Source organism: Bufo bufo, chromosome 1 (assembly GCF_905171765.1).
Source record: "Bufo bufo chromosome 1, aBufBuf1.1, whole genome shotgun sequence".
NCBI lineage: Eukaryota > Metazoa > Chordata > Amphibia > Anura > Bufonidae > Bufo > Bufo bufo.
In genome coordinates, this window is record NC_053389.1 from 812,201,432 (window position 1) to 812,227,059 (window position 25,628).

The 25,628-nt window shown below is 47.7% G+C and overlaps 1 protein-coding gene across 1 annotated transcript in view; it reads right to left on the bottom strand.

The window, feature by feature from the left end:
* The window catches only part of LOC120988976 (very-long-chain 3-oxoacyl-CoA reductase-like), a 61,958-nt gene extending 52,736 nt beyond the window's left edge, over nucleotides 1-9,222 (bottom strand). The window contains exon 1 of the mRNA XM_040416803.1: nucleotides 8,856-9,222. Coding sequence (XP_040272737.1) covers nucleotides 8,856-9,018 — 163 coding nt within the window. The 5' untranslated portion in view covers nucleotides 9,019-9,222. The remainder of the gene's footprint in view (nucleotides 1-8,855) is intronic.
* Nucleotides 9,223-25,628: the final 16,406 nt, after the last annotated feature.

Below are 25,628 nucleotides of genomic sequence, written 5' to 3' on the forward strand. Positions count from 1 at the left end.
GATTTGCCAAGCATCTCTAACTTATTAGTTCAGCATTTGCAATTATGATGCAATTTTGTACTTTATTTGGTTTGCAGTGAGCTGTTGCATTGCATGTTTTGTTTAACAGTCTTGTTCTCAGCCATAGCAACGTGCCCCTGCGCTTTGGGATGTGATGACTGACCCCCTTTTTCTTTGCAGCTTGTGCTGGAGGTGTGGCTACCTCCTTAGTCGTGCACTCCTGACCAGCTCGTCTGCCCCATAGGCTGATTTTAATTAGTGTTAGTATATAGCTTGGCCTGCTCCCCCTCACTCACTGAAGCCATTTGGCACCAGGAGAGAGATAGTGTGTGGACTCTCATTGCAGTCCTTGGTGACCTTTTGGCGCCGGGGGTGGTGTGGAGTGGGCCCGGCATGCATGCTGGTAACTGCTTTCCGTGGATATAATGGAGGTCATTTTGGCACCAAAAATGACAGAAATTCAGGCGGATCCAGCATGCATGTGGAACCTGCACTTTCTGAATTATATGATAGCCGTCATGGCACATAACAGGTAAAATTTAGTGTTAGGAACCCATCTAACTAGAGATCGCCTTGACGTGCGGCAGACGGGCTCAAATAATTTTGTACAAAACGATTTGCCAAGCATCTCTAACTTATTAGTATAGCATTTGCAATTATGATGCAATTTTGTACTTTATTTGGTTTCCAGTGAGCTGTTGCATTGCATGTTTTGTTTAACATGCTAGACCCTCGCTACCGGTCCAAAATGGGAGCCTTTTTTCTACCTGCTGAGAGGGAGGATAAACTCAACTACTATCGAGACATCCTATTTAGTCAGTTGGCCATTGCCTATGTGCGCCATCGCCCAACCTCACGAAGGTCTGACCAGGTGGGCCCTCTGCGCTTATGCTCCACTGCCATGAATGCTGGAGGACGGTTGTGGGGCAGGAGCAGCACCAGCTCCATCAGCAGCAACTTAAGACTAGATTCTCTAATGAGAGCTTTTCTTCACCCGCCTACTGAAGAAACCACCCACCAGCAGCAGGACATGGAGCAGAACCTGAACCAGCAGGTGGTGGCATACTTGGACTGCACTCTGCCACCCCACATCCAAGATCACCTGGACTACTGGGCAGCCAAACTTGATTTGTGGCCGCAACTAGCTGAGTTTGCCCTGGACAAGCTTTCCTGTCCGGCCAGTAGTGTGCCATCACCATAAATGTTTAGCGCAAGGAGAACTCGCCTTTCCACCCAAAATGTTAGAGACTAACCTCTGTAAAGATAAATCAGGCATGGATCAGCAAGGATTTCCACATGCCAGTGCATGTTTGCCACACCCAAACTTTGTGAAAAAGACCCATTTCTTCTGGCCATCTGCTTTAGTCTCTATTCTGATGCTGCCAACCGCCTGATGCCACACACCTGTTGCCTCTGCTGCCATCTTCTCTTACTGCCACCCACCATCTTGTGCTGTTACTACCACTGCTGTTCCCCCAACCCACCTCCCAACTTTGTGACTGGGTCACTATGTTGACTCATGTGGTTTCCACTTCACCAATCTGTGACTGGGCCACTGTGTTGACTACTCATGCGATTGCTATCTTACCACTCTGACTGGGCCACTATGTTGACTCCTCATGCGCTTGCCACCCTCAACACTCTGTGACAGGGCCTCTAGTGTTTCCGTTTGGCATTGTTGACATCACTATGTATTTTGCCCTTCTTCTGATCTGTCAGAAGGATGGAAAAATGAAAAACACTGTGCATCCTGTCTTTGCAACATCCATAAGGCCTGTATCACACAGCCCTTATTTTGCATCAGGATATGCTCATGATTTGGAAGCAAAAAGTAGGAGTGGGTACAAAACACAGAAGACATGCAAACATTCCAATCAAGTGTCATCTCTGGTTTGGATCTACTCCTGTTTTGTTTTTTTTGCCTTAGCGATACTGATGGATTACTGATCAAATGCTGGACATGTGAAGGAGGATGCTCAAAAGACAGGATCTGTTTTTTTGGGGGTTGTTCTTATGATGGATCAGAAAAAGGCCAAAATAAACAGTGATGTCAACACAAACTTGCAATGCACAGTATTTTACATCAATATACAGGCTCTCCGCAGCCGGGAAATAGCTGATTTTTAACATGCTTCGTCACAAAAAAATTTGGATCAAATTTTTGGGGGAAATTCGGCGATGCGTCCAAATTAAATTTTTGAAAACTTTGCTCATCTCTAGCTCTTAGGTAAGAGGGCAATAGGCGGCAACAGGTCTCCATTCATGGCACCTCCAGCACTGGAATAACTCTGGTCTCCTTAGCGAGGAGACCTTTCTGGGACCAGATTGCCCCTGGACTCATGAACAGTCTTTTGTCCATGCCCAACCTCCAGATCCTTGCTCCCTCTTACCCTGTCATGCCCCACTTTGACGATGTGCGGAGGTCAGCCAGGATAGCAGCACGAGTTTAATGTTGTTTTGGAGCCGTGCTGGATCCACCTCTCATCAGGTGCACTGGGTGGGGTCTTTAGTTTAAATAGCACACTGCCCAGTGTCCTGAGTGGATTATACAGTTCATTCTGGTCTGGGAAGCTTGGAGGGAAGGTTGGCTGTCAGTTCCTGCTCTCTGAGATAAGTGTCATTTCTAGTTCGGTTGTTTGTGTCTTCTATTCCATCCAGGTTCTGTGCAAGCAGACTGCTCCTATCTACCCACTTCACCATCTTAGGGAGTTCAGGGTTTTGTTAGCCCAGGCTGGAGGACACTAGCACACCTACCATCAAGGTTTGTCTGTGGGCTGAGCAGTGCAGGGAAAGAGGTCAGGGATAAGCTAGGAGGTGACCCTTCCCCTGTCTCTCGTCCAGAGCCTGGTTGGTGTGTTATCATTTGTACTAAGTGTACGTCCGCCGTGACATTATAATCCACCATACTGTGACGGCCATTGCTCAGCGCTTTTGTGATGGCGTCAATTGATGCACTGGTTGACCGCATGCAGGGTTTATCCCTAGAGGTTGCGGATCTGCGTAGTTCGGTCACACAGTGTCAGAGGGTGCTGGCAGCAGGTACAGGTCAAATTGTTGGGGAGCCTAAAGTCGCTCTTCCTGAGAAATTTACAGGGGGTACTGATGATTTTTTCCGCTTCAAAGAGTCATGTAAGTTGTACTTTAGATTGTGCCCATTTTCTTCAGGTAATGAAGATCAGAGGGTGGGTATCATCATTTCTTTGCTTAAAGGGGACGCGCAATCCTGGGCTTTTTCTCTGCCGCCCGGTTCTCCAGCCCTCCGGTCGGTGGAGGAATTTCTTGAAGCCCTGGGATTGATTTACGATGACCCAGATCGAGTTTCGATGGCGGAGTCGAGATTACGTAACTTACTACAGGGTAAACATACTGCTGAGGTTTACTGCACTGAGTTTAGGCGGTGGGCTACTGAGTCGAGGTGGAACGACCCCGCGTTACGTAGTCAGTTTTGTCAGGGGTTATCTGAAAGGTTGAAAGATGCCCTGGCTTTTCATGAATACCCAGATACTTTGGAGAATGCGATTTCTTTGGCTATACGTTTGGATAGACGTATCAGAGAGAGGTGTAAGGGTCCCTCTGTGCAGGGGATTCCTCCCGCGTGTGGTTTTGTTTCACCAGCTGCCCAGGGTGATATTGCTTGTTACTCTGGGGTAGGGGAAGAACCCATGCAGCTAGGTCAGATTACTGGCCATTCTGATAGTAGAAACTTTCGAAAAGTGCACAATCTATGTTTCTATTGTGGGAAGAAGGGTAATTTTATTTTTTCTTGTCCTTATGTTAAACCACAGGTAGAAGAGAAAAAAAAAACAAAAAAAAAAAAACTCCCCTCACACTTTGTTGTATGAATGGTGTGGTGGAGCAGACGAGTATGCAAGCTCCCTGCAGTTCCCGTTTTCTCCTTTCAGCTATGGTGGCGCTAGAGTCTAAAAATGTGTTTGTGGATGTTTTCCTTGATTGTGGTGCTGGGGTAAATTTAATTGACTTTCTTTTTCTTCAGGGCTTGGGACTAAGTACTTGCACGTTAGAGAACGAGATTCCAGTTTTTGCAATTGATTCTTCCCCTCTTTCTCAAAGGAGCCTTACTCACATTGTTCATGGTATTCATTTAAGGGTGGGTGATTCACATGCTGAGATTATTTCTTGTTTTGTCATGAAGGATTTGTCAGCTCCAATAGTGTTGGGGTTGCCATGGTTGTCTGGACATAACCCAATTATAGACTGGCAAGCAAGACAAATCATTGGTTGGAGCAAATTTTGTTCGGATAATTGTCTTGTCACATCTATCGCTGAAGTGTCCATTACGGCCTTGCCTCAGTATCTCTCAGATTTTTCGGATGTCTTTTCGGAGGGTGGGGCTCAGGAATTGCCCCCTCATCGAGACTATGATTGTCCAGTGAATCTCATTCCGGGGGCTAAATTGCCTAAGTCTCGGCTTTACAACCTCTCTCAACCTGAGAGAGAGGTCATGCGAAAGTATGTTGCCGAGAGTTTGGCAAAGGGTCATATCAGACCATCTAAGTCTCCAGTGGCAGTAGGTTTGTTCTTCGTAAAGAAGAAAGATGGATCACTGAGACCGTGTTTGGACTTTCGGGAGTTGAACCGTATTACAGTCCGGGATCCATATCCCCTGCCTTTGATCTCTGATCTTTTTGATCAGATTGTTGGAGCCAAGGTGTTCTCCAAGTTGGATTTGAGAGGAGCATACAATCTGATCAGGATCAAGGAGGGGGATGAGTGGAAAACAGCCTTCAATACGCACGAGGGTCATTTTGAGAACCTGGTAATGCCTTTTGGGTTGACGAATGCGCCAGCGGTAGTCAAACCCCTTACTGATTATGACCAAGAAGGGCGCTAATGTCTCTGTCTGGTCGGATGAGGCATTGCAGGCCTTTTCGGCTATTAAGGAGAGTTTTGCGTCTGCTCCTATTCTGGTGCAGCCGGATGTATCTCAGCCATTCGTGGTGGAGGTTGATACATCAGAGGTGGGGGTTGGGGCGGTGCTTTCGCAGGGTTCTTCTCCTGGCAAGTGGGTCCCGTGTGCCTTCTTCTCCAGGAAGCTCTCGGTCGCCGAGAGGAATTATGATGTTGGAGATAGGGAGTTGTTGGCGATCAAGTTGGCCTTTGAGGAATGGCGTCACTGGTTAGAGGGGGCATCCCACCCCGTTACGGTGTATACAGACCATAAGAATTTGGCCTACCTGCAATCTGCCAAGCGTCTGAATCCTAGACAGGCCAGATGGTCATTGTTTTTTACCAGGTTCAATTTCGTGGTTACCTTTCGCCCAGGGGCCAAGAATGTCAAGGCAGATGCCTTGTCTCGCAGCTTCCCTGGGGGAGGTGATTCAGAAGATCCAGCGCCTATTTTGGCGGATGGAGTGGTGGTCTCCGCTCTGTACCCTGAATTGGAGAAGGAGGTATTGGGAGCTCAGGAGGGGGCTCCTGGTTCGTGTCCCCCAGGGAAGTTGTTTGTTCCTGAGGGCCTACGATACAAGGTGTTCAAGGAACATCACAATACTGTTCTCGCGGGACATCCTGGTGGAAAGTCCACCTGTGATCTGGTGTCCCGGAGGTTCTGGTGGCCAGGGTTACGTAAGAGTATTGAGAATTATGTGACAGCTTGTGAAACCTGCGCTCGGTCAAAAGTTGCTCATACTCGACCGCCTGGTTCACTTCTTCCATTGTCTATTCCATCTCGTCCTTGGACGCATTTGTCCATGGACTTTATTACGGACCTGCCGAGTTCCTCCGGGAGAACAGTGATTTTGGTGGTAGTCGACCGTTTCAGTAAAATGGCTCACTTTATATCACTAACTAGTCTGCCTAACGCTAAGACTCTTGCGCAAATCTTTGTGGATAATATTGTGAAATTGCACGGTATTCCTTCGGATGTGGTCTCTGATAGGGGCACGCAGTTTGTCTCCAGGTTTTGGAGGGCGTTCTGCTCTCGGCTTGGCATTCAACTTTCTTTCTCGTCGGCTTTTCATCCACAGTCGAATGGTCAGACGGAGCGTACCAATCAAAACCTTGAGACCTACTTGAGGTGCTTTGTGGCTGAGAATCAGGAGGACTGGTCCTCATTCTTGTCCTTAGCAGAATTTGCGTTGAATAACCGTAGGCAGGAGTCCACGAGTAAGTCGCCATTTTTTGGCGCATACGGTTTCCATCCCCAGTTTGGTACCTTCTCTGGGTCTGGTTCGTCTGGGATGCCAGAGGAGGAGAGATTCTCTTCTGCCTTGTCCTCTATCTGGTGGAGGATTTAAGGGAATTTGGAGAAGATGGGTGAGAGGTATAAACGAATGGCTGACAGGAGATGTGTGACTGGTCCGGACCTGTGTGTGGGTGATCTGGTGTGGTTGTCCACTAAGTATATCAATTTGAGAGTGCCATCTTGGAAACTGGGTCCAAGATTTGTGGGCCCGTATAAGATTTCTGCGGTGATCAATCCGGTGGCGTTTCGGCTGGATCTTCCGCAGACTTGGAGGATCCATGATGTCTTTCACAGGTCTTTGCTAAAAAAGTATGTTAAACTGGTGGTACCATCGCCATTGCCTCCTCCTCCTGTTCTAGTCGAGGGAAACTTGGAGTTCGAGATCTCCAGGATTCTCGACTCGGGAGTTCTTCGGGGCTCCCTCCAGTACCTGGTGCACTGGAGGGGATACGGTCCTGAGGAGAGGATGTGGGTTCCGGCGTCTGATGTCAGCCAGCCGACTGGTGAGGGCCTGTCATAGGTCCCATCCGGATAAGGTTTGTCCAGGGTGTCCGGAGGTCACCCGTAGAAGGGGGGGTACTGTCATGCCCCACTTTGACGATGTGCGGAGGTCAGCCAGGATAGCAGCACGAGTTTAATGTTGTTTTGGAGCCGTGCTGGATCCGCCTCTCATCAGGTGCACTGGGTGGGGTCTTTAGTTTAAATAGCACACTGCCCAGTGTCCTGAGTGGATTATACAGTTCATTCTGGTCTGGGATACTTGAAGGGAAGGTTGGCTGTCAGTTCCTGCTCTCTGAGATAAGTGTCATTTCTAGTTCGGTTGTTTGTGTCTTCTATTCCATCCAGGTTCTGTGCGAGCAGACTGCTCCTATCTCCCCACTTCACCATCTTAGGGAGTTCAGGGTTTTCTTAGCCCAGGCTGGAGGACACTAGCACACCTACCATCTAGGTCTGCTGTGGGCTGAGCAGTGCAGGGAAAGAGGTCAGGGATAAGCTAGGAGGTGACCCTTCCCCTGTCTCTCGTCCAGAGCCTGGTTGGTGTGTTATCGTTTGTACTAAGTGTACGTCCGCCGTGACATACCCACAAATGTAACAAGTCTGGCATTCTGGGTGGTGTTGGTGCTGCAGGGACATCACGGAGATAGTTCTCAGTCACTAGGAGCCTTTCCACTAGGTTGATGAGCTGGTCAGAAGTTTTGAGGTCTCCATGTCCAACCCACCGTTGTAACTCCACAGGGAGGGCCCTACAGTAATGATCCACTAATACCTTTTCCACGATCTGGGCCAATGTAGAGGACTCAGGTTCCAGCTACTTTTGTACTAAATGGATGAGGTTGTACATCTAAGAACGGACAGGCTTGTCCATGGTGTAGCTCCAATTGTGGACACTCCTGGCACAAACAGCCGGTGTAACGCCCAAGCAAGCAAGGATCTCCACTTTTGGTTTGGCATAGTCCTGGACATCCTGCTCCCTGAGGTCATAGTAGGCCTTTTGCGGTTCATTGGAGAAAGGGCGCAATTACATCTGCCCTTACTGCTACTGGCAGTCTCTCTTCCTCCGCCACTATCTCAAACACAGTAAGGTAGGCCTCAATGTCGTCATCGGGTGTCATCTTTTGCAAAGCCCGCTGCACAGCCCTCCTCACATTAACAGTCTCTAGGGGACTTACCTCTACTCTTTGGGTTTGACCACAGCAGTCTCTCTAAGTGCAGCAATCTGGCAATTAGTTTCCTGCTGTTGTTCCTGTTGTTGCTGCACATTAGTCTGCTGCTGGACACGTAAAGCTTCTTCGTATCTCTTTTTATCCCCCAAATTGGCTGGCTGTTGGGCCTGTAAGGCTTCTTCATGTCACCTCTGCTGCTGCTCCATGGCCTGTTCATGCCTTAGGTTAGCCTGCACCATCAGCTTCATTATTTCCTCCATTGCACTTGATGGTCTTTGCATTGTAGCTGCAGTTTTCACCCAGGACATTAAAGCACAATATTTGTCATGTCATTGCCCCTAGCAAAATGCACGCATCCTCCACCAATTGTAGGTATCTGTACTAGTACTAGGGTTAGCAAAGACAGATTTTCACGGAGACAGCGCTTTCAAAGTCCAAACTGTGCTTTACTTGGTGACTTCAGCATAACAGAGCAGTATCCAAGTTGTAGCGCCACTTGGAGCAGTGAAGTTATAGCGCTAGCAAAATATAACATAAAGCAAAATAAATGCATGCCGGTCTGGGCTCTACCTTATACACAGGCGGTTCCTGTCTCACCACAGGGAAGATCAGGCTTCACTCAGTCTCATGGTCAGCCAGTCACCAGGGTCTAACCACACAGGTCCGCTCTCCATGCTTCATTCCCCCAGACTGGCATTCTGAAGTCTGCTTTATTTCCCTAGTGATGATCCCTACTGGTCTCACCTGGGATCACCTCGGGCTAGGGGAAAAACCTGTAATGGAGGAGTGTGGACTGGGAAATCCCTCTTCCAAAAGTATCTCCCAGTCCAAAGAAATCCAGCCCATCTAAACTTAAACAAGGAGTTCCAGTAGAATATGCTCTGCTGAAGCAAATGCATCTTTCTGGATTTCCTGGGTGAGATATACATGTCATGGTGTAGTAGTGTAATGTATATACTGGGTCTGTGCACCCCGTCCCCACTTACCTGCCCATCCTCCATACTTCTTCTTGAGGTTAGTCTTCCACCACCGGGAGAGTATATGGTTTTTGATCCCGATCAGCAGGGTCCACACCTGTTTCAGGACCAGATATGATAGAGCCAGGAGACCCAACAGGTGAAGCCATCGGTAGAACTGAGACTCCTCCATCTGATCTTCTGTGTGGTCCTGGGTGCTGCATGTGACTGCAGCTCTACACTTTCTCCTCTGGCTGACAACCAGTGATTACGTAACTTCTCCCTTGGAGCATGGGTCAGGACAGGCGGAGTCTTACAGGAATGTCATGTCATTAGTGGTAATCCTCAGTCTCTCCTCATTTCCTCACCTTTGTAGGGTTTTTATATTGTTTCAGGCATGGGGCGGTGTAATTCTCTGCAGTTTGCCTCCAGTTTAATGCCCTGCAAGAAGAAAACTTGTGTGGACACTCCTGTAGTTTTCACATTCCTTGGCAAAATGACATTATGAATAGTGTTGAGCGCGAATTTCAAATTGCGAATATTAATCGCGAATATCAGCACTTCGAGAATTCGTGAATATTTAGGATATAGTGATATATATTCGTAATTTTGAATATTCTAGATTTTTTTCCATCAGTAACCTCCCTTCTAGCTTGTGGGCCAATGAGAAGGCTGCAATGTCTTTGTCTGAGCTTAGCAACATCCCTAGCAACCAATAGGAAAGTTGCCTACCCCTTACTATATAAGAACCTCCCCAGCAGCCATTGTAGGCAGTATTTTGCAGATCTGAGAGAGAGAGCAGTGTCATTGCTGTGCTCTCTGCTTTCCTGTGTCATTACATTAGTTAGTTAGTTAGTTAGTTAGTTAGTTAGTTAGTTAGTTAGTTAGTTAGTTAGTTAGCTAAGGCTACCTTCACACTCGCGTTTGGTGCGGATCCGTCATAGATCTGCACAGACTGATCCGTTCAGATAATACAACCGTCTGCATCTGTTCAGAACGGATCCGTTTGTATTATCTGTAACATTGCCAAGACGGATCCGTCCTTAACTCCATTGAAAGTCAATGGAGGACGGATCCGTTTTCTATTGTGCCAGATTATGTCATAGAAAACGGATCCGTCCCCATTGACTTACATTGTGCGCCAGGACGGATCTGTTTGGCTCAGTTTCGTCAGACGGACACCAAAAAGCTGCAAGCAGCGTTTTGGTGTCCGTCTCCAGAGTGGACTGATCGGAGGCAAACTGATGCATTCTGAGCGGATACTTTTCCATTCAGAATGCATTAGGGCAAAACTGATCCGTTTTGGACCGCTGGGGAGAGCCCTGAACGGATCTCACAAACGGAAAGCCAAAATGCCAGTTGTTAGCCCAGCGGCCTGTGCCGGCGCCGCTGCCCCTATCAGCAGGCACGGGCGCCGGGCTCCCTCTTTTCCCTCCTGCCGCCCAGCTGACAAACATGGGCAGCAACTAACCTAACTCTGCTACATATGTTCCATGCCAGAGTTTCCTTCCTGCTGGAGACTTGCATTAGTGTTGAAGCTTGCATGGGTGTGTCTCTCTTCACCTAAGAGGCAACACACACACGCCCCCTGTCTCAGAAGCCTATGGCTGGATTGCAGCAGGTATTTAAAGGCGCTTCCTACTACAGGAAGTTGCCTGAGCAACCTCAGTGTCTAGCCTGTCTAATCCCTGTGCAAAGGTGCTTATCTTGTCTGCCTCCCTGTGTACTGAATCCTGCTATTGTACTCCTGGACTTTAGTTTCTGCCGCCTGCCTCTGACCACAGACTTCGTTTATGGACTTTGCCTGTTTGCCGCCTGCCCCTGACCTCGGATCTTGTTTGCTGACTTCGCTTGATTGCCGCCTGTCCTGACCCGTACCTCCAGGCCTCGTACGTCCCCTTGGTGCTTTCACCGAGCACTCTGACTCCCTGGTCAGCTGTATGTAGTGTACGGGGACTGTAATGCCCGTCACTACAAAAGTGTCACTTGGTGTGCTGTCGTCCCTCCTTAATTATGGGGAAGTTGGTATATGTCATCTTTATAAATTGTCATGTAATGCAATGCTATGTATTTCCCTGTTACTGTGACACTTGCATGTACAGGCCTGCTAGGGGTGTCATTCCAGCTTCTAGTCACTAGAGGGAGCTAGAGAGCCCTAGTATATATAAGGCCCAGTCAGGGAAGTGAAGGGGAGTCTAGTCTAAGTGTCTGTCTAAAGCTGCAGCCTGTAGTCTGAAGCTGGAGCTTAGACTATGTCAGAGACAAGTCCAGGCCTGAAGCCTGCGGACCAGGAGAGGGTATTGCAGTCCCTGTAACCGGGTTCCAAATCCAAGGAGAAGGTTCCCCTCCTGAATATATATATATGCAGAAGCAGGAAGACCACTGTTCAGAAGCTTCTAGAGTCTGAGGAAAGAGGGAGAGAGACAGAGGCAAAATCCAGAGAAGCAAGAGGTACTCAAGATAACAGAGGAGGTACTTTATAAAGCTAAAACCAAGGATATACGCCAGAGTTAAGGTATTGGGCCTTGGAGAAGATTTGCTATGTTCCAGGATCAGTCAGAGATAGAGTGCAAGCTCCTGTACTGCAAGTCCTGTGTGTTTAACACTCTGTAGTCACCTTGCTCAATCTATATTGCCTGCATCGACCGTATTGAAAAATCAACTGTATGCAAAGGAACTGTGCTTCCGTTAATGTCTCTATGAAAACTACTAAAGTTGGAGTTCTGTTTTAACATCACGGTGTTCCTCATTTATTCCTGCTATCAGCAAACGGCGTGCCACCGTTTAATTGGCACTGGCGTCACGAACATTTTCTACCATCACCTGCCCTTGCAGAGAGTCAGCCGTCTCAGGTTAGTGTCATTGCACTACTACACCCAGAAACTCTATTACACACAACTTGAGTACGCTGCACCTCTCTTTTGGCGTCACGAACAGGATACGCACGCTTTCTAGTGCAAGAAGCGTGAACTTTGTGCCTTATACAGTTGCCCTGTGACCAAAGTGACAAATTACCTGTTTTATTAAAGTGGACTTTGTGAACTGAAAATCCTACCCAAAGTGTGCCTAAAACCTCCAAAAAGCGCTGTACAGTGTTGCGCTATCAAGAGGAAGAAAAACGCCACATTGGAGTGTGGTTTTGTGGACTTTTTACAATCCTGCTTGCTGTCAGTGAATAGACAGCGTTTCTTGCTAAAGATGGCTGCTGAGGCTACTGAAATAACTGCTGCGTCATCTTCATCCCGAAAAGGCGGGAAAAATTGGCGCCTTTCTGAGGAAATAGCGGGAAGGAGTTCAAGGTCAGGCGCCACTGCTTATCTGGACATTTGCATGTCTGCCAGCATGGACACCGCCTTCCATATACTGGAATACCTGGGGGGCGGCCTCCCAGTGCAAGGGGAGGAGCTGGCTGATTTAATTGACGCGACCCTATCGCTCTCCAGAAAAGGATCGAGCATGTTGGAAAGTGAACAGAGCGTTGCTGCAGCGTCGGCACCTGACATACCAGAGATGTCTGATATTGGTGTAGAGCCAGAGGAGGCTCCACCGGCCTACTCTCCGGGACTGGAGAAACCCGCCTGCCGCCCAAGGGAGAAAGAACCAGAGCCCTGCTATGGCTCGTGGAGAGACTTCTTTCAGCCCTCTTTCAAATGGTCCTCACTCATGGCGGAGATCCGGGAGGCCGCAATAAAGCGAAATACCAAGACCAAGATCTACTATGAAGAGTTGACCAAGACAATTCATGAACGACACACCAACACCCAACCCCGCCTGGAAAGGAGAAAGGGAGTGGTGGTGTCCTTTGACAAAACCCGTGGCTACGGGTTCATCCAAGATTACCTGACTGGCAGAGACCTATATGTTAACCGAAGGTCTGTCAAGAGAGACTACCTCCCTTCCTATCGGCACAGCCTCCGCGAGGGAGAGGAAGTGGAGTTCACCCCTGCCAAGAGCCTGAGAGGCCCTTATGCCACTGCCGTGACCCGTCCCAAGCGAGAACCTGAGGACTGGGAGGCAGAAGAAGAAGACTACTCTGGCTGCGAGCGGGAACCGGAACGCTCTCCAGAGCCGGCCCATCACGCCTTCCAGGAGCGGAGCTCCTTCATTGGGCCTAACGTCTTCTGGCAGCCAACCGTGTTGGAAAAATGGGTGAGCCCTTACCCTTCCCCCGAGCTGCCTCGTCGGGAGAAGACCATGCAAGAGATGGAAAATCTAAAGGGACTTCGAAATACCTTTGAGAACATCCGTAGGGGTCGGAGACCCGATGCATCACCAGAACCTGCAGAGGCCGAGTCCGCGCCATCGGTGACTGTACCTGCGCCGGCGGCGCCAGCAGATGACCGCGACTCTGACACGGAGAGCATCGGTGAGCAGATTGTCCGGCTGGAGGAGAAGTTGCGGGAGCAGCGCAAGATCGCGACCGCCAGGATCCAGACGCCGCCAAAGGAGGACGAGGTAAGGGTGCCTGTCACCACCCGTAGAGTACCTTCTGCTGCCACCGCTCCGCCAGTGCCCCAAAGAAGACCCCCTGTTGCTGTGAATTGCTGCACAGAGCCCACCGGACCGCTTGAGGCGGCGGTAACCGCTCCAATCCATCCCACCATTATCATGCCGGGACCGGTACGGTCCACCCAAGGGTTTACCCCTAGGCCCATGGGGCCAATACCTATTAGGGGCCCCTTTACTCTGCAGCTGCCCCCTAACACCGTTATGTGGGCCCATCCTCCTGTAGAGGACTACTACAGGCCATATTTGCCAGCAGGGTCAAGTGATTATGATATGCCTCTGTAAACCAGCCTGCTAGGCCTTTTGATTTATTTCATCAATGAATGAGGGTATTAACCCTTCCAGGACAGGAGTCCTATGTTCCTGGTCGTTTGTGGCGACTGCCAGTTCATCCACGGCTCAGTGGTAGGTGTTGACCACTGAAGTAATAAAGCCAACAAAGCCAAGGTTGTTTCCAGGACCTCCTGCCTGCTTTTGCTACCCCCACGCCAAGTTGTGCCTGTTCCTTAGTTGCACCTTTTACCCTTCACCCCCTTTTCAGGTTGATCAGGGGTATTACAGCACTTGTTTTATATTCTACAATTTTATTGTGCAACTTTATATTAAGGAACCGTGCCCGGAGACAGACTCAAAAGGACCTGAGCCTCTGAGATTTTTGCTCTTTTAAAAGGAAATGTGCCCAGAGATGGACTCCACCGCATGAGAGCCTCTGTGATTTATTAGGAAAATAACCTGGGTACGGACTCATGTTTGTTTTTTGAGCCTCCAAGAACTTTTATACTGTTTTATCTATTGTGCTGTTCTATCATGGACTTATTCATTGTCATGGACTATCCTGGTTATAATGTTACGCTGTGCCAGGTAAGGCCCAGTCAGGGAAGTGAAGGGGAGTCTAGTCTAAGTGTCTGTCTAAAGCTGCAGCCTGTAGTCTGAAGCTGGAGCTTAGACTATGTCAGAGACAAGTCCAGGCCTGAAGCCTGCGGACCAGGAGAGGGTATTGCAGTCCCTGTAACCGGGTTCCGAATCCAAGGAGAAGATTCCCCTCCTGAATATATATATATGCAGAAGCAGGAAGACCACTGTTCAGAAACTTCTAGAGTCTGAGGAAAGAGGGAGAGAGACAGAGGCAAAATCCAGAGAAGCAAGAGGTACTCAAGATAACAGAGGAGGTACTTTATAAAGCTAAAACCAAGGATATACGCCAGAGTTAAGGTATTGGGCCTTGGAGAAGATTTGCTATGTTCCAGGATCAGTCAGAGATAGAGTGCAAGCTCCTGTACTGCAAGTCCTGTGTGTTTAACACTCTGTAGTCACCTTGCTCAATCTGTATTGCCTGCATCGACCGTATTGAAAAATCAACTGTATGCAAAGGAACTGCGCTTCCGTTAATGTCTCTATGAAAACTACTAAAGTTGGAGTTCTGTTTTAACATCACGGTGTTCCTCATTTATTCCTGCTATCAGCAAACGGCGTGCCACCGTTTAATTGGCACTGGCGTCACGAACATTTTCTACCATCACCTGCCCTTGCAGAGAGTCAGCTGTCTCAGGTTAGTGTCATTGCACTACTACACCCAGAAACTCTATTACACACAACTTGAGTACGCTGCACCTCCTCTGTACGCTGGAGTGGCACCTGGCAGCTACCCTACGGCCCAAGCCTATCCCCACCATCAGGGGCTCTAGTGAATACCAGGTAGCTGCTTAGTTACGCCCCTCCGGAGTATACCCAGTCAGTGGCGCAGTGGGTCCACACCTGCTTGCATAACAGTATGCTCAGGCCATGGACCCCGCTGATCCGAACCTGCCCAGTAACATTGAGTTACACCAGGAGTTGGCCCAGCAGCGTGAGCGTCAGGATCAAATATTGTCCTACCAACGCAATATGAATATGCGTCTAAATGACCTGACATCTGCTAAACCAGAGTCATCAAGCTTCTCTGCCCAGGTTAATTCGGCTCCTGCTCAGTCCTCTTTCTACGTACCCGGATCTGGACCTCGTCTCTCTGCTCCTCCACGTTTCAACAGTGACCCTAAGCAGTGTCGGGGGTTCATAAATCAATGCACCCTTCGTTTTGAACTTTTGTCTCATCAATTTGCCTCAGAACGAGCCAAAGTGGCTTTTCTTATGTCACACCTTACTGGGGAGGCACTGGCCTGGATCAATCCCCTCTGGGAAAGGAACGACCCAGTCATAATGAATCTACAGGCCTTCCTAGAGGCCTTCCGCAAGGTGTTCGATGAGCCCGGACGCACCTCCTCCGCCACCTCCTCCCTACTGCGGTTGCGTCAAGGGAACCAATCTGTGGGCCGGTATGCAGTCCAGTACCGTACGCTAGCCTCTGAACTCAGCTGGAATAATGATGCACTTGTGGCCACCACCTTTTGGGAGGGCCTCTGTGGGAGAATTAAAGATGAATGGGCCAGACGGGATGTTCCTTCCACCCTGGATGACCTCATCTCCCTAGCTACTCGAATTGATTTACGGTTCCAAGAACGTGCCAGAGAAGTGGCATGTGAGAAGAAGCCTTGTCATCTGGCATCTTCCCTTCTGCAAGCCTCTAACCCTCAGCCTTCCATGTTGTCTGAAGTTCCTGAACCCATGCAGGTCGACCGAGTTAGGCTGTCTGAACAGGAACGTGATCACCGCCGTGCCAAAGGACTTTGTTTCTATTGTGGTGGTTCTGATCATGTGCTCCGTGCTTGTCCCCTGAAGCCGGGAAACTCCCGAGCCTAGGTTCCATTGGAGAGGCGGCTCTAGGTGAAGATAATTCCTCTCCACCCCTGACTCTGCCGGCAAACTTGTCGTTTGTAGATAATCGGTTCACGAAGACGGCTCTTCTGGATTCTGGATCAGCAGGAAACTTCCTGCAGCAAGCCATAGTGGATCAATATCGTATTCCAGTCCGACGCCTGAAGAGACCATTGATGGTGTCATCCGTCGATGGAAGGGCTCTATCTGAGTCCATACAATTTTGTACTGAACCTGTAAGACTACAGGTGCGAGCTCTACATACAGAAGAGATTTCATTCCTGGTTCTTCAAAGTCTTTCTCACCCTCTCCTTTTGGGGCTTCCATGGCTCCATACCCATGAACCTGTTCTTGATTGGAAGTCTGGAGAGGTGCTTCGTTGGGGACAGTACTGCCTTGGAAAGTGTCTTTCTCCTGTTCGGCCTGCTCGGTTACCCCGGGTACCACCAAATCTTGAAAATCTTCCTGCAGCATACCATGCCTATGCCGACATCTTTGATAAGAAGGAGGCTGAGACGTTACCTCCACACAGTCCTTATGATTGTCCAATTGATCTCATTCCTGGTTCTTCACCTCCCTGTGGTCACATTTATCCTCTGTCACCAGCCGAGACACAAGCCATGTACATTAAAGAAAATCTTGACAGAGGATTTATCTGGAAATCATCTTCTCCGGCTGGTGCTGGCTTCTTCTTTGTAAAGAAAAAAGATGGTTCTCTCCGCCCATGCATCAATTATAGGGGCCTAAATAAAATCACTATTAAGAACAAATACCCCTTTCCCCTTATTCCAGAGTTGTTTGACCGTATTCAGAGGAGCTAAAATCTTCTCCAAATTAGATCTGCGTAGGGCCTACAACTTGATCCGAATTTGTCAAGGGGACGAGTGGAACACTCGTGACGGTCACTATGAATATCTGGTGATGCCGGCTAAAAAAAAATTGTCTGTATGCCAAGTTTGAAAAATGTCTCTTCGAACAAACCTTGCTTCCATTTTTGGGGTACATAATATCTGATGCTGGTCTACAGATGGATCCTGAAAAGCTGTCTGCGATTTTGAAGTGGCCCCGTCCTTCTGGTTAAAAGGCTATTCAACGCTTCCTGGGGTTCGCCAACTACTACCGCCAGTTCGTGCCACACTTCTCTTCTTTGACAGCCCCCATCTCAGCCTTGACACGTAAAAGGGGCGAATCCCAAAAATTGGACTGCTGAGGCTGAATCAGCCTTCCAAGCCTTGAAACAGGCCTTCTCTGTGGCTCCAGTACTCCATCATCCTGATGCCAGTAAGCAATTTTTCTTGGAGGTGGATGCATCGTCTATTGGAGCTGGGGCGGTGCTTTCACAAAGATCTCCCTCAGGTAAGATGACATCATGTGGCTTCTTCTCCAGGGCCTTCTCCGCTCCGGAGCGCAACTACTCGATCGGGGACAGAGAGTTGTTGGCCATAAAAATGGCATTGGAGGAATGGTGATACCTTCTGGAGGGAGCCAGTCATCCGGTAGTGATCTGTACTGAGCACAAGAATCTCACCTACCTACAGTCTGCACAGAAACTTAATCCACACCAAGCTCGATGGTCCTTCTTCTTTGCTCATTTTGATTTTGGTCTTTACTTTCGTGCTGCAGATAAGAACATCAAAGCAGATGCTCTTTCAAGATTCTTTGATTCCACTGACCAGGAGGAGGAGCCCCAATTCATCATTGATCCCGCTAAAATCTCGGCCTGTCCAGTCAAGCTATCCGAAATTCCTCCTGGAAAAACCTTTGTTTCAGAATCTCTCAGAAAGCGAATCTTACTATGGTGTCAGAGAAAGACCTTCAGGTTCATTGCACAGCGGTACTGGTGGCCAACCATGCGACAAGACATCCTAGAATTTGTAGCTGCTTGTCCATCCTGCGCGCAAAATAAAACTTCCAAACAGCGTCCAGCCGGCCTTCTGCTTCCCCTTCCAGTTCCTGAGGTTCCCTGGCAACAAATAGCCATGGACTTTATCACAGATCTACCCACGTCCTTCGGTTGTTCTGTAATTTGGGTAGTGGTTGCCGCCTGCTCCTGACCTCGGATCTTGTTTGCTGACTTCGCTTGATTGCCGCCTGTCCTGACTAGTACCTTCGGGCCTCTTACGTCCCCTTGGTGCTTGCACCGAGCACTCTGACCCCCTAGTCAGCTGCCACTGACTTGGGGACTACTCTGGAGTGGCACCTGGCAGCTACCCTACGGCCCAAGCCTATCCCCACCATCAGGGGGTCTAGTGAATACCAGGTAGCTGCTTAGTTACGCCCCTCCGGAGTATACCCAGTCAGTCGGTCCACACCGCTTGCATAACACCAGTGTGAAAGTAGCCTTATACGGTTATATATAATACAGATAGTTAGTGGGAGATAGTCAGTGTAGGTTATATCCTGATATAGTGTAGCTGATAGGTTCTGCTGTCCATACATGCATAGTGCTGTGATGTCACAAGTTCAAAACAATACTTAGTGCACCAATCACTAATAAGTAGTCAGACATGTTAAAATGTGAAGTTGCACGTATTGCGCCAAAATATTCACATCATTAGTGCCAGGTTTGCAATCGCAAATATATTGGAGCACTCTATCTGCTGTAGGAAAGCACAAGGGGCCGTCATTGACGGAAGATATGTGTCACCGAGGTTCCTGGTCTCGGTGAGGTAAGAGCCGGTAATTTTAAGTGTCATCGGCAGCTAGTGCTGACTGACACTATTGGTTATTTAGTGTGGCTGTAAAGCCAATCCGGCCCGGGTCTTACTGGGAGCAGCCAAAGTGCAGGGTGGGTGGCTATTCCCCATGTTCCAGGCCAGGTTTTGGTTAGGGATAGAAAACCCAGCCAGCAATCTCAGCTGGGTGTGGATTATTCTCCATTTCACAGTGAAGCTGTGGAGTCTCTGTGGTTTGGGATCTGCATGATGTGTGACTTACTAAAGGGCTGAGACCCGCATTACTGGGAAGCAGGGCCTAAAGCCTGTTGGGGACTGCTACTGCCAAAACCGCTGACAAGGTGAATGCTTTTTGTTCTGTGGACTTGCCATGGTGTGAATGAACACCAAGACGACGAACTGGCATTTTTGTTTGGCCTCATGCACACGACCGTGGTGTGTTTTGTGGTCCGCAAACCGCGGAACGGCACAGACAGCCTTCAATATAAATGCCTATTCTTGTCTGCAAAGCGCGGACAAGAATTGGACATGTTATATTTTCTTAGCGGGGCCACGGAACGGAGCAATGGATGTGGACAGCACACGGAGTGCTGTCCGCATCTTTTGCGGCCCCATTGAAGTGAATGGGTCCACATCCGAGCTGCCAAAACGGCGGCTCGGATGCGGACCAAAACAACGTCCGTGTGCATGAGGCCTTTTTGTGTGAATAAACACTGCACTGTTTAAGTCAAAGACTTTGTTTTTGACTCTGTACTGCGTCCGCTAATCTGCCTACCAGAGCGAATCCCCACACTGCATATAAAGCTATTGTAATGTTCTGCCGTGCCGACCATTTTCTCCAGTCTCAGGAAACTTCTAGCAGCCTGAAAAACGTAGCTATATTGACCCACGCTTATATTTCACGTGCATTACACAAATATTACATTGCCGATTTTTCGCGATCGAGAAAATAATCTCGTATTTGCGAATTCGTGAATATATGACGAATATTCTATCAAATATTCGCGAAATATCGCAAATTAGAATATTGCCCCTGCCGCTCATCACTAATTATGAATGCAAGAGACGCTTCCAAATAACTCGCCCTAAAGGTCACTAAACAGTGCCAGGCAGGGGGTGGGTTATGGAAATCTCCAATTACGGGCGAGTTCTCATCATTAGGCCTATTGCACACGACCGTATGGCTTTTTCAGTGTTTTGCTGTCCGTTTTTCACGGATCCGTTGTTCCGTTTTTTGTTTCCGTTGTGTTTCCGTTTTTGTTCCGTTTTTCCGTTCCGTTTTTCCGTATGGCATATACAGTATACAGTAATTACATAGATAAAATTGGGCTGGGCATAACATTTTCAATAGATGGTTCAGCAAAAAAACGGAACGAAAACGGAAGACATACGGATGCATTTCCGTATGTGTTCCGTTTTTTTTGCGGACCCATTGACTTGAATGGAGCCACGAAACGTGATTTGCGGGCAATAATAGGACATGTTCTATGTTAAAACGGAACGGAAAAACGGAAATACGGAAACGGAATGCATACGGAGTACATTCCATTTTTTTTGCGGAACCATTGAAATGAATGGTTCCGTATACGGAACGCAAAAAACGGCCAGTAAACAGGGGGAAAAAAAACGGCCGTGTGCAGGAGGCCTTATTCGCCTATCTTTTATTAAAAGCATCCTTTAAAAATAACGCATACTTTATTAAGAAATGAACAACCAATGGATTTGTTTTTGTCCGTTATTTCCACTGGTCCATCCACATGATCCATGAAAATAACAGATTGAAGTGCCCGTTGTGATCCTATTATTTTAGTTTTTTTCTTTTTTTAACGGATCTCTTTTTATTTCCTCTTCCATACCTATATATGCAGGTTTTTACATTGGGATTTTGATGTTTTTGGGGAACATATGCTGACAGAAACCATGTTACTTGTCCATCTGATATTTGCTCCTTATGCATGCCGAACCCACACTATAATATACCTCTTTGGTGCCGGCCTCCATTTTGTTCAAGGAATGCAGGTTCCACTAGCATGCTGAGCCCACTCTGTATTCCACCTTACCTGGTGCCAAATGGCCTCCAATACATACAGGGAGAGAAGGCTACAGCTTTATAGGTATACTAATTCAAATCAGCCTATAGGGCAGACAGGTTAATCAGGAGTGCACGACCAACAGAGTCAGCCACACCTCCAATACAAACTGCAAAGAAAAATTGGGCCATGGCTGAAAGCACAAAGGCAAAAAAAAACATACAATGCAACAGCACTCTGCAAACCAAATAAAGTACAATAATGCCAAAATAATAGAAAATATTCTGGTGCTAATGTTACGCTAATAAATTTGAGATGGTTGGAAAATCATTTTGTACAAAATTATTTGGGCCCGTCTGCCAAACGTCAGGGCGATCTCAGTAATACAGGAACCTAACACTAAATACCACATTAACTGGTGCCATAATGGCCTCCATTACATTCAGGGAATGCAGCTTCCACATGCATGCATTATTTTCAGTGACTTCATGTTTGGATGTAATGTAATAGTTATATTTTGTGTTCACAGAAGAAGAAAAGATAATATGCCTTTAAGATTCATTATATAATTTAAGGTAAGCTCAATGACACAACAGAAAGCATAGAGTTAAACTGTTGTTACTGGGCAGGAGTCTTGACCAATCCTAGCCAGCCTCACACAGCCCAGGAGTTTTTACCAATCACAGCCAGCCTCACACACAGCAGGAGTTTTGACCAATCACAGCCAGCCTCACACACAGCCTGTGTGGGGAAATACCCCTAGCAGGAGCTGCTAGAATCATTACACCAGAGGAGAGAAGCTGAACAGACATTCACTGCACTAAGAGCTGTGTTTTATGGAAGCAGAGAGGCCAAAATAGGTATTTAGAACAGTTACCGTATTTTTCGCTTTATAAGACGCACCTGTTTATAAGACGCACCTAGGTTTTTGAGGAGGAAAATGAGAAAATAAATATTTTTAACCAAAAGGTGTGCTTTTGGTGGGTTTTGAACTAATGGTGGTCTGTGGATGACACTATTATGGGTGATCTGTGGATGACACTTCTATGGAGGGGATCTGTGGATGACGCACTGTTATGAGGGATCTATGGATGACACTGTTATGTGAATATACCCCCATCATCCTAGAGAATACACTGATGTACTGTAGGTACTGTACATTGGTGTATTCTCAAGGATGAGGGGAGTTATAGTCAGATTAAATAGAAACACTATCCAGGGACTGTTCTGTAATTGGCATGTGTTTATATTAAATATGACTATGACCCCCCTCATCCATAGAAATCCACTCATATACTGCAGCACATGCGTGGATTCCTATGGATGAGGGGGGTTATAGTCATATTTAATATAAACACATGACAATTACAGAACAGTCCCTGGACAGTGCTTATATTAAATATGACTATAACCCCCCTCATCCATAGGAATCCACTCATATACTGCAGTATCTGGGTGGATACCTATGGATGAGGGGGGAGTGGGGAAGGGGGGGGGGGGTTGTCGTCATAGATGACACATTTGCAGTCATTTTTATATTGCCCTGAGCTCCACTCACCCGGGGACTGGGTACAGAAAACCGCTGTACACAGCAGGAGCAGAGCTGGTACAGCGGGAAGGTGGAAGGAAGCTGATGGAGGTGAGGGCAGCACCACTGCGCTCACCACTAATCAGCAGGACTAAAGAAGTGCGGGTGTCATGCCCCACTCTGACGATGTGCGGAGGTCAGCCAGGATTGCAGCACGAGTCTAGTAGTTGTTTTGATGCTGTGCTGGATCCGCCCCTCATCAGGTGCACTGGGTGGAGTCATTAGTTTAAATAGTCTCCAGCCAAGGTGCTCTGAGCGGATTATACTCTTCATTGTGGTCTTGGAAGGAAGGTTGGCTGTTTGTTCCTGCTCTCAGCAGATAAGTGTATTTTCTTGTTTGGTTGTTTATGTCATCTTACCCATCCAGGTTCTGTGCGAGCTGGCAGCTCCTTTCTCCCCACTTCACCATCTCAGGGAGTTCAGGGTTCTGTTAGTTTAGGCTGGTGGACACAGCAAATCTACCATCAAGGTTTGGTCTGTGGGCTGAGCATTGTAGGGAAAGAGGTCAGGGATAAATTAGGAGGTGACCCTTCCCCCGTCTCTCGTCCAGAGCCTGGTTGGTGTTATCTGTTTTACTGTGCACGTCCGCCGTGACAGCGGGCTGGCGGCAGCAGAGTACATTCATTGGAGCTGCAAGCCCGCCCAACGGTTTACTGTATAATCTCTAACTTCATTCACCTTCTCCTGGTACGGAGATTTCAGAGACTTCCACTTGTGTTTTACCTCTTCTACCTCTTGAATCAGTAACTCTGGGCTTGTCTCCTCCGTTTTGACAATGTCCGCTTGAATTCAGGAAGGAAGCTGGCTGCACAGCATCTTCTGCTTTCTGCATCGCTCCATGGAATCATCCACCAGGACTTTGGCTGGGATCTCGCCATCACCTTCTTCTTTACACCGCACGTCCAGACAAGTAGTTCGGGAGCAGGAAGCAGTGACAGGATGGCGGAGGGCTTTTGGATTCCCTCTCTAACCGCCCTTGTCTGGAGTCTGGACGTGCGGCGTAAAGAAGGTGATGCGAGATCCCAGCCAGTCCTGGTGGATGATTCCATGGAGCGACGCAGAAAGCATTAGATGCTGTGCAGCCAGCTGCAAGTCCTGCACTTCTTTCCTGAATTCATACAAGAAGCGGACATTGTCAAAAGGGAGGAGACAAGCCCAGAGTTACTGATTCAAGAGGTAAAACAGAAGTGGAAGTCTCTGAACTAGGAGAAAAATTCAGTTCGGTTTACTATAATAGCGGGCGGGCTGGCAGCAGCGGAGCACAATAAGTGGTGAAGCTGCCAGCCCGACAATCCCTGGTGCAGTCTTGTTAAGGAAGCGCGGGCTAGCGGAAGAAGCCTTTAGTGAAGCCGCCAGCCCGCCCAACAGTTTAATGGCAGGCTCAGGAGTTGTTAGTGAGAGCTCCTGAGCCACCTAATTTTAGTTCTATTCGTTTTATAAGACGCAGTGACTTTTCCCCTCCACTTTGGAGGGAAAAAAAAGTGCGTCTTATAAAACGAAAAATACGGTATATAATGTTTCTATTGTTAATGTAGTGATTATAACTGTATACTGAACCAGTTATATGTGTGTTTACTTATAGTTCCACCAATTGCAAACTACAAAGTTCACAATTCAAATTCCATATTGCAATATAAATTGCATACAACCATACCAGATCCTACTCAACCAATCAGCAAATAGTCACTGCTAACTGCATACTGCAAATTGCGACCAAATTCAGCAAGTAGAACTATTGGTTAACCTAAGATATACCTCTCAGAGATCATAAAGTGCTTAAATAACTTAAAGTGAGAGTACAGATACTCAAGAGAGAAATGTATCCACCATTTTGTGTTGAATGACAAGATTTAACAGTTGAACCACCATCTTATGCATACCGCCATTTTATGATACTTTATTCAATATGTGTTTTGTACATGGACTATCTGCTGCGGAGGCGGCAGTGTTAGATGAAGAAAAGTTGAAGTTAATAAAGAAGTTATTTCAAGCATTTGGTGAGCTCTTTAAACCTACTGTTTCCATAGAACGGCGCTAGAGGAATTACAGAGTAGCAGTCTGGTAAGACTAAAAGTCAGAGACATCGAAATTCTTCTAATGCCACAGCGCAAAAGGCACTTCATAGAGCTGCGCCTGCCACGGTGTTCTCTGTGCCAAATATGTTCCATAAGGGCTGGTTTACACTGATTTTGGCATGTTTCTGCCCCAAAATGAGCTTTAAAAAATACCTCAAAACAGCCCCTATTTATTTTTACAGGAAGCAGCACTTGGCATGTGGAAAAAGGAAGCAGCGACCTCTCTCTTGGGGAGGAGTCCTCTCTGAATCTCCCATGGTGTGAGGAAAAGGGGTCTAACTAGTAGAATATATTCTGTGTTATGGGATTTTATGAATTTGTGAGGTTTTTATGTCCTTCACCTCATTGTGTAATATTCTCCTCAGCATTATTAGGGAAGTGATCACGTAGGCCTCCGCCTACCTAGTAGCATGTATGTTCTGTAATGTGATTCTGTCACATTTCCAGTGCTATAATTTTGTAATGAATCTTATAAGATGGTCCAGTTGAGTCTGGAAAGCTGTGTGGGGACACATATCTCCTGTTGTAATCCAATTAGCGCCGGCCTGGAGGCCCGCACCAGATCAAGAATCAGTGTGGGCTTTTACACCAGCCGATTCTGCAGGCGATTCCGGGGGAAGCGTTCTTTCCCGGCAATTTCCTGCTCGCTAGTAGAAGAGACCACTGCTATTACATGCAGAGATCTCTTCCACAGTATGGGGAGTAGCGATCATTACTGCCATTGTTCGTCCCCATGCTGACTAGGTATTTGCCGGCAGCAGATCCTGATTAGACGGCAAAATCTGCCTCCAGCAAACAGTGATCGTTCAGCATGCCAAAAGATCATGATTGCCCAATGAACGAGCAGCAGTATTAGACTGCCAGATCATCGCTAATGAGCCTTACTACAAACGCTCGTTAGCGAAAATCTGCCAGTGTAACGGCTCATTCAGACGTCTGTATCATTTTTTGCGGTCCGCAAATTGCAAATCCGCAAACTACAGATACCGGCCGTGTGCGTTACTCATTTATGGCCGGTACCCGTAGAACGTACACAGCAGGTATCCGTGTTTTGCAAATCCGCAAAACACTATGGTTGTCTGAATGCGCCCTAACAGGTAAAGAAATCATAAGCTGTAAATCATTCCTGTTAAAGGGATTGTCTCATCTGAGACAATAGGGGCATATCGCTGGGACCC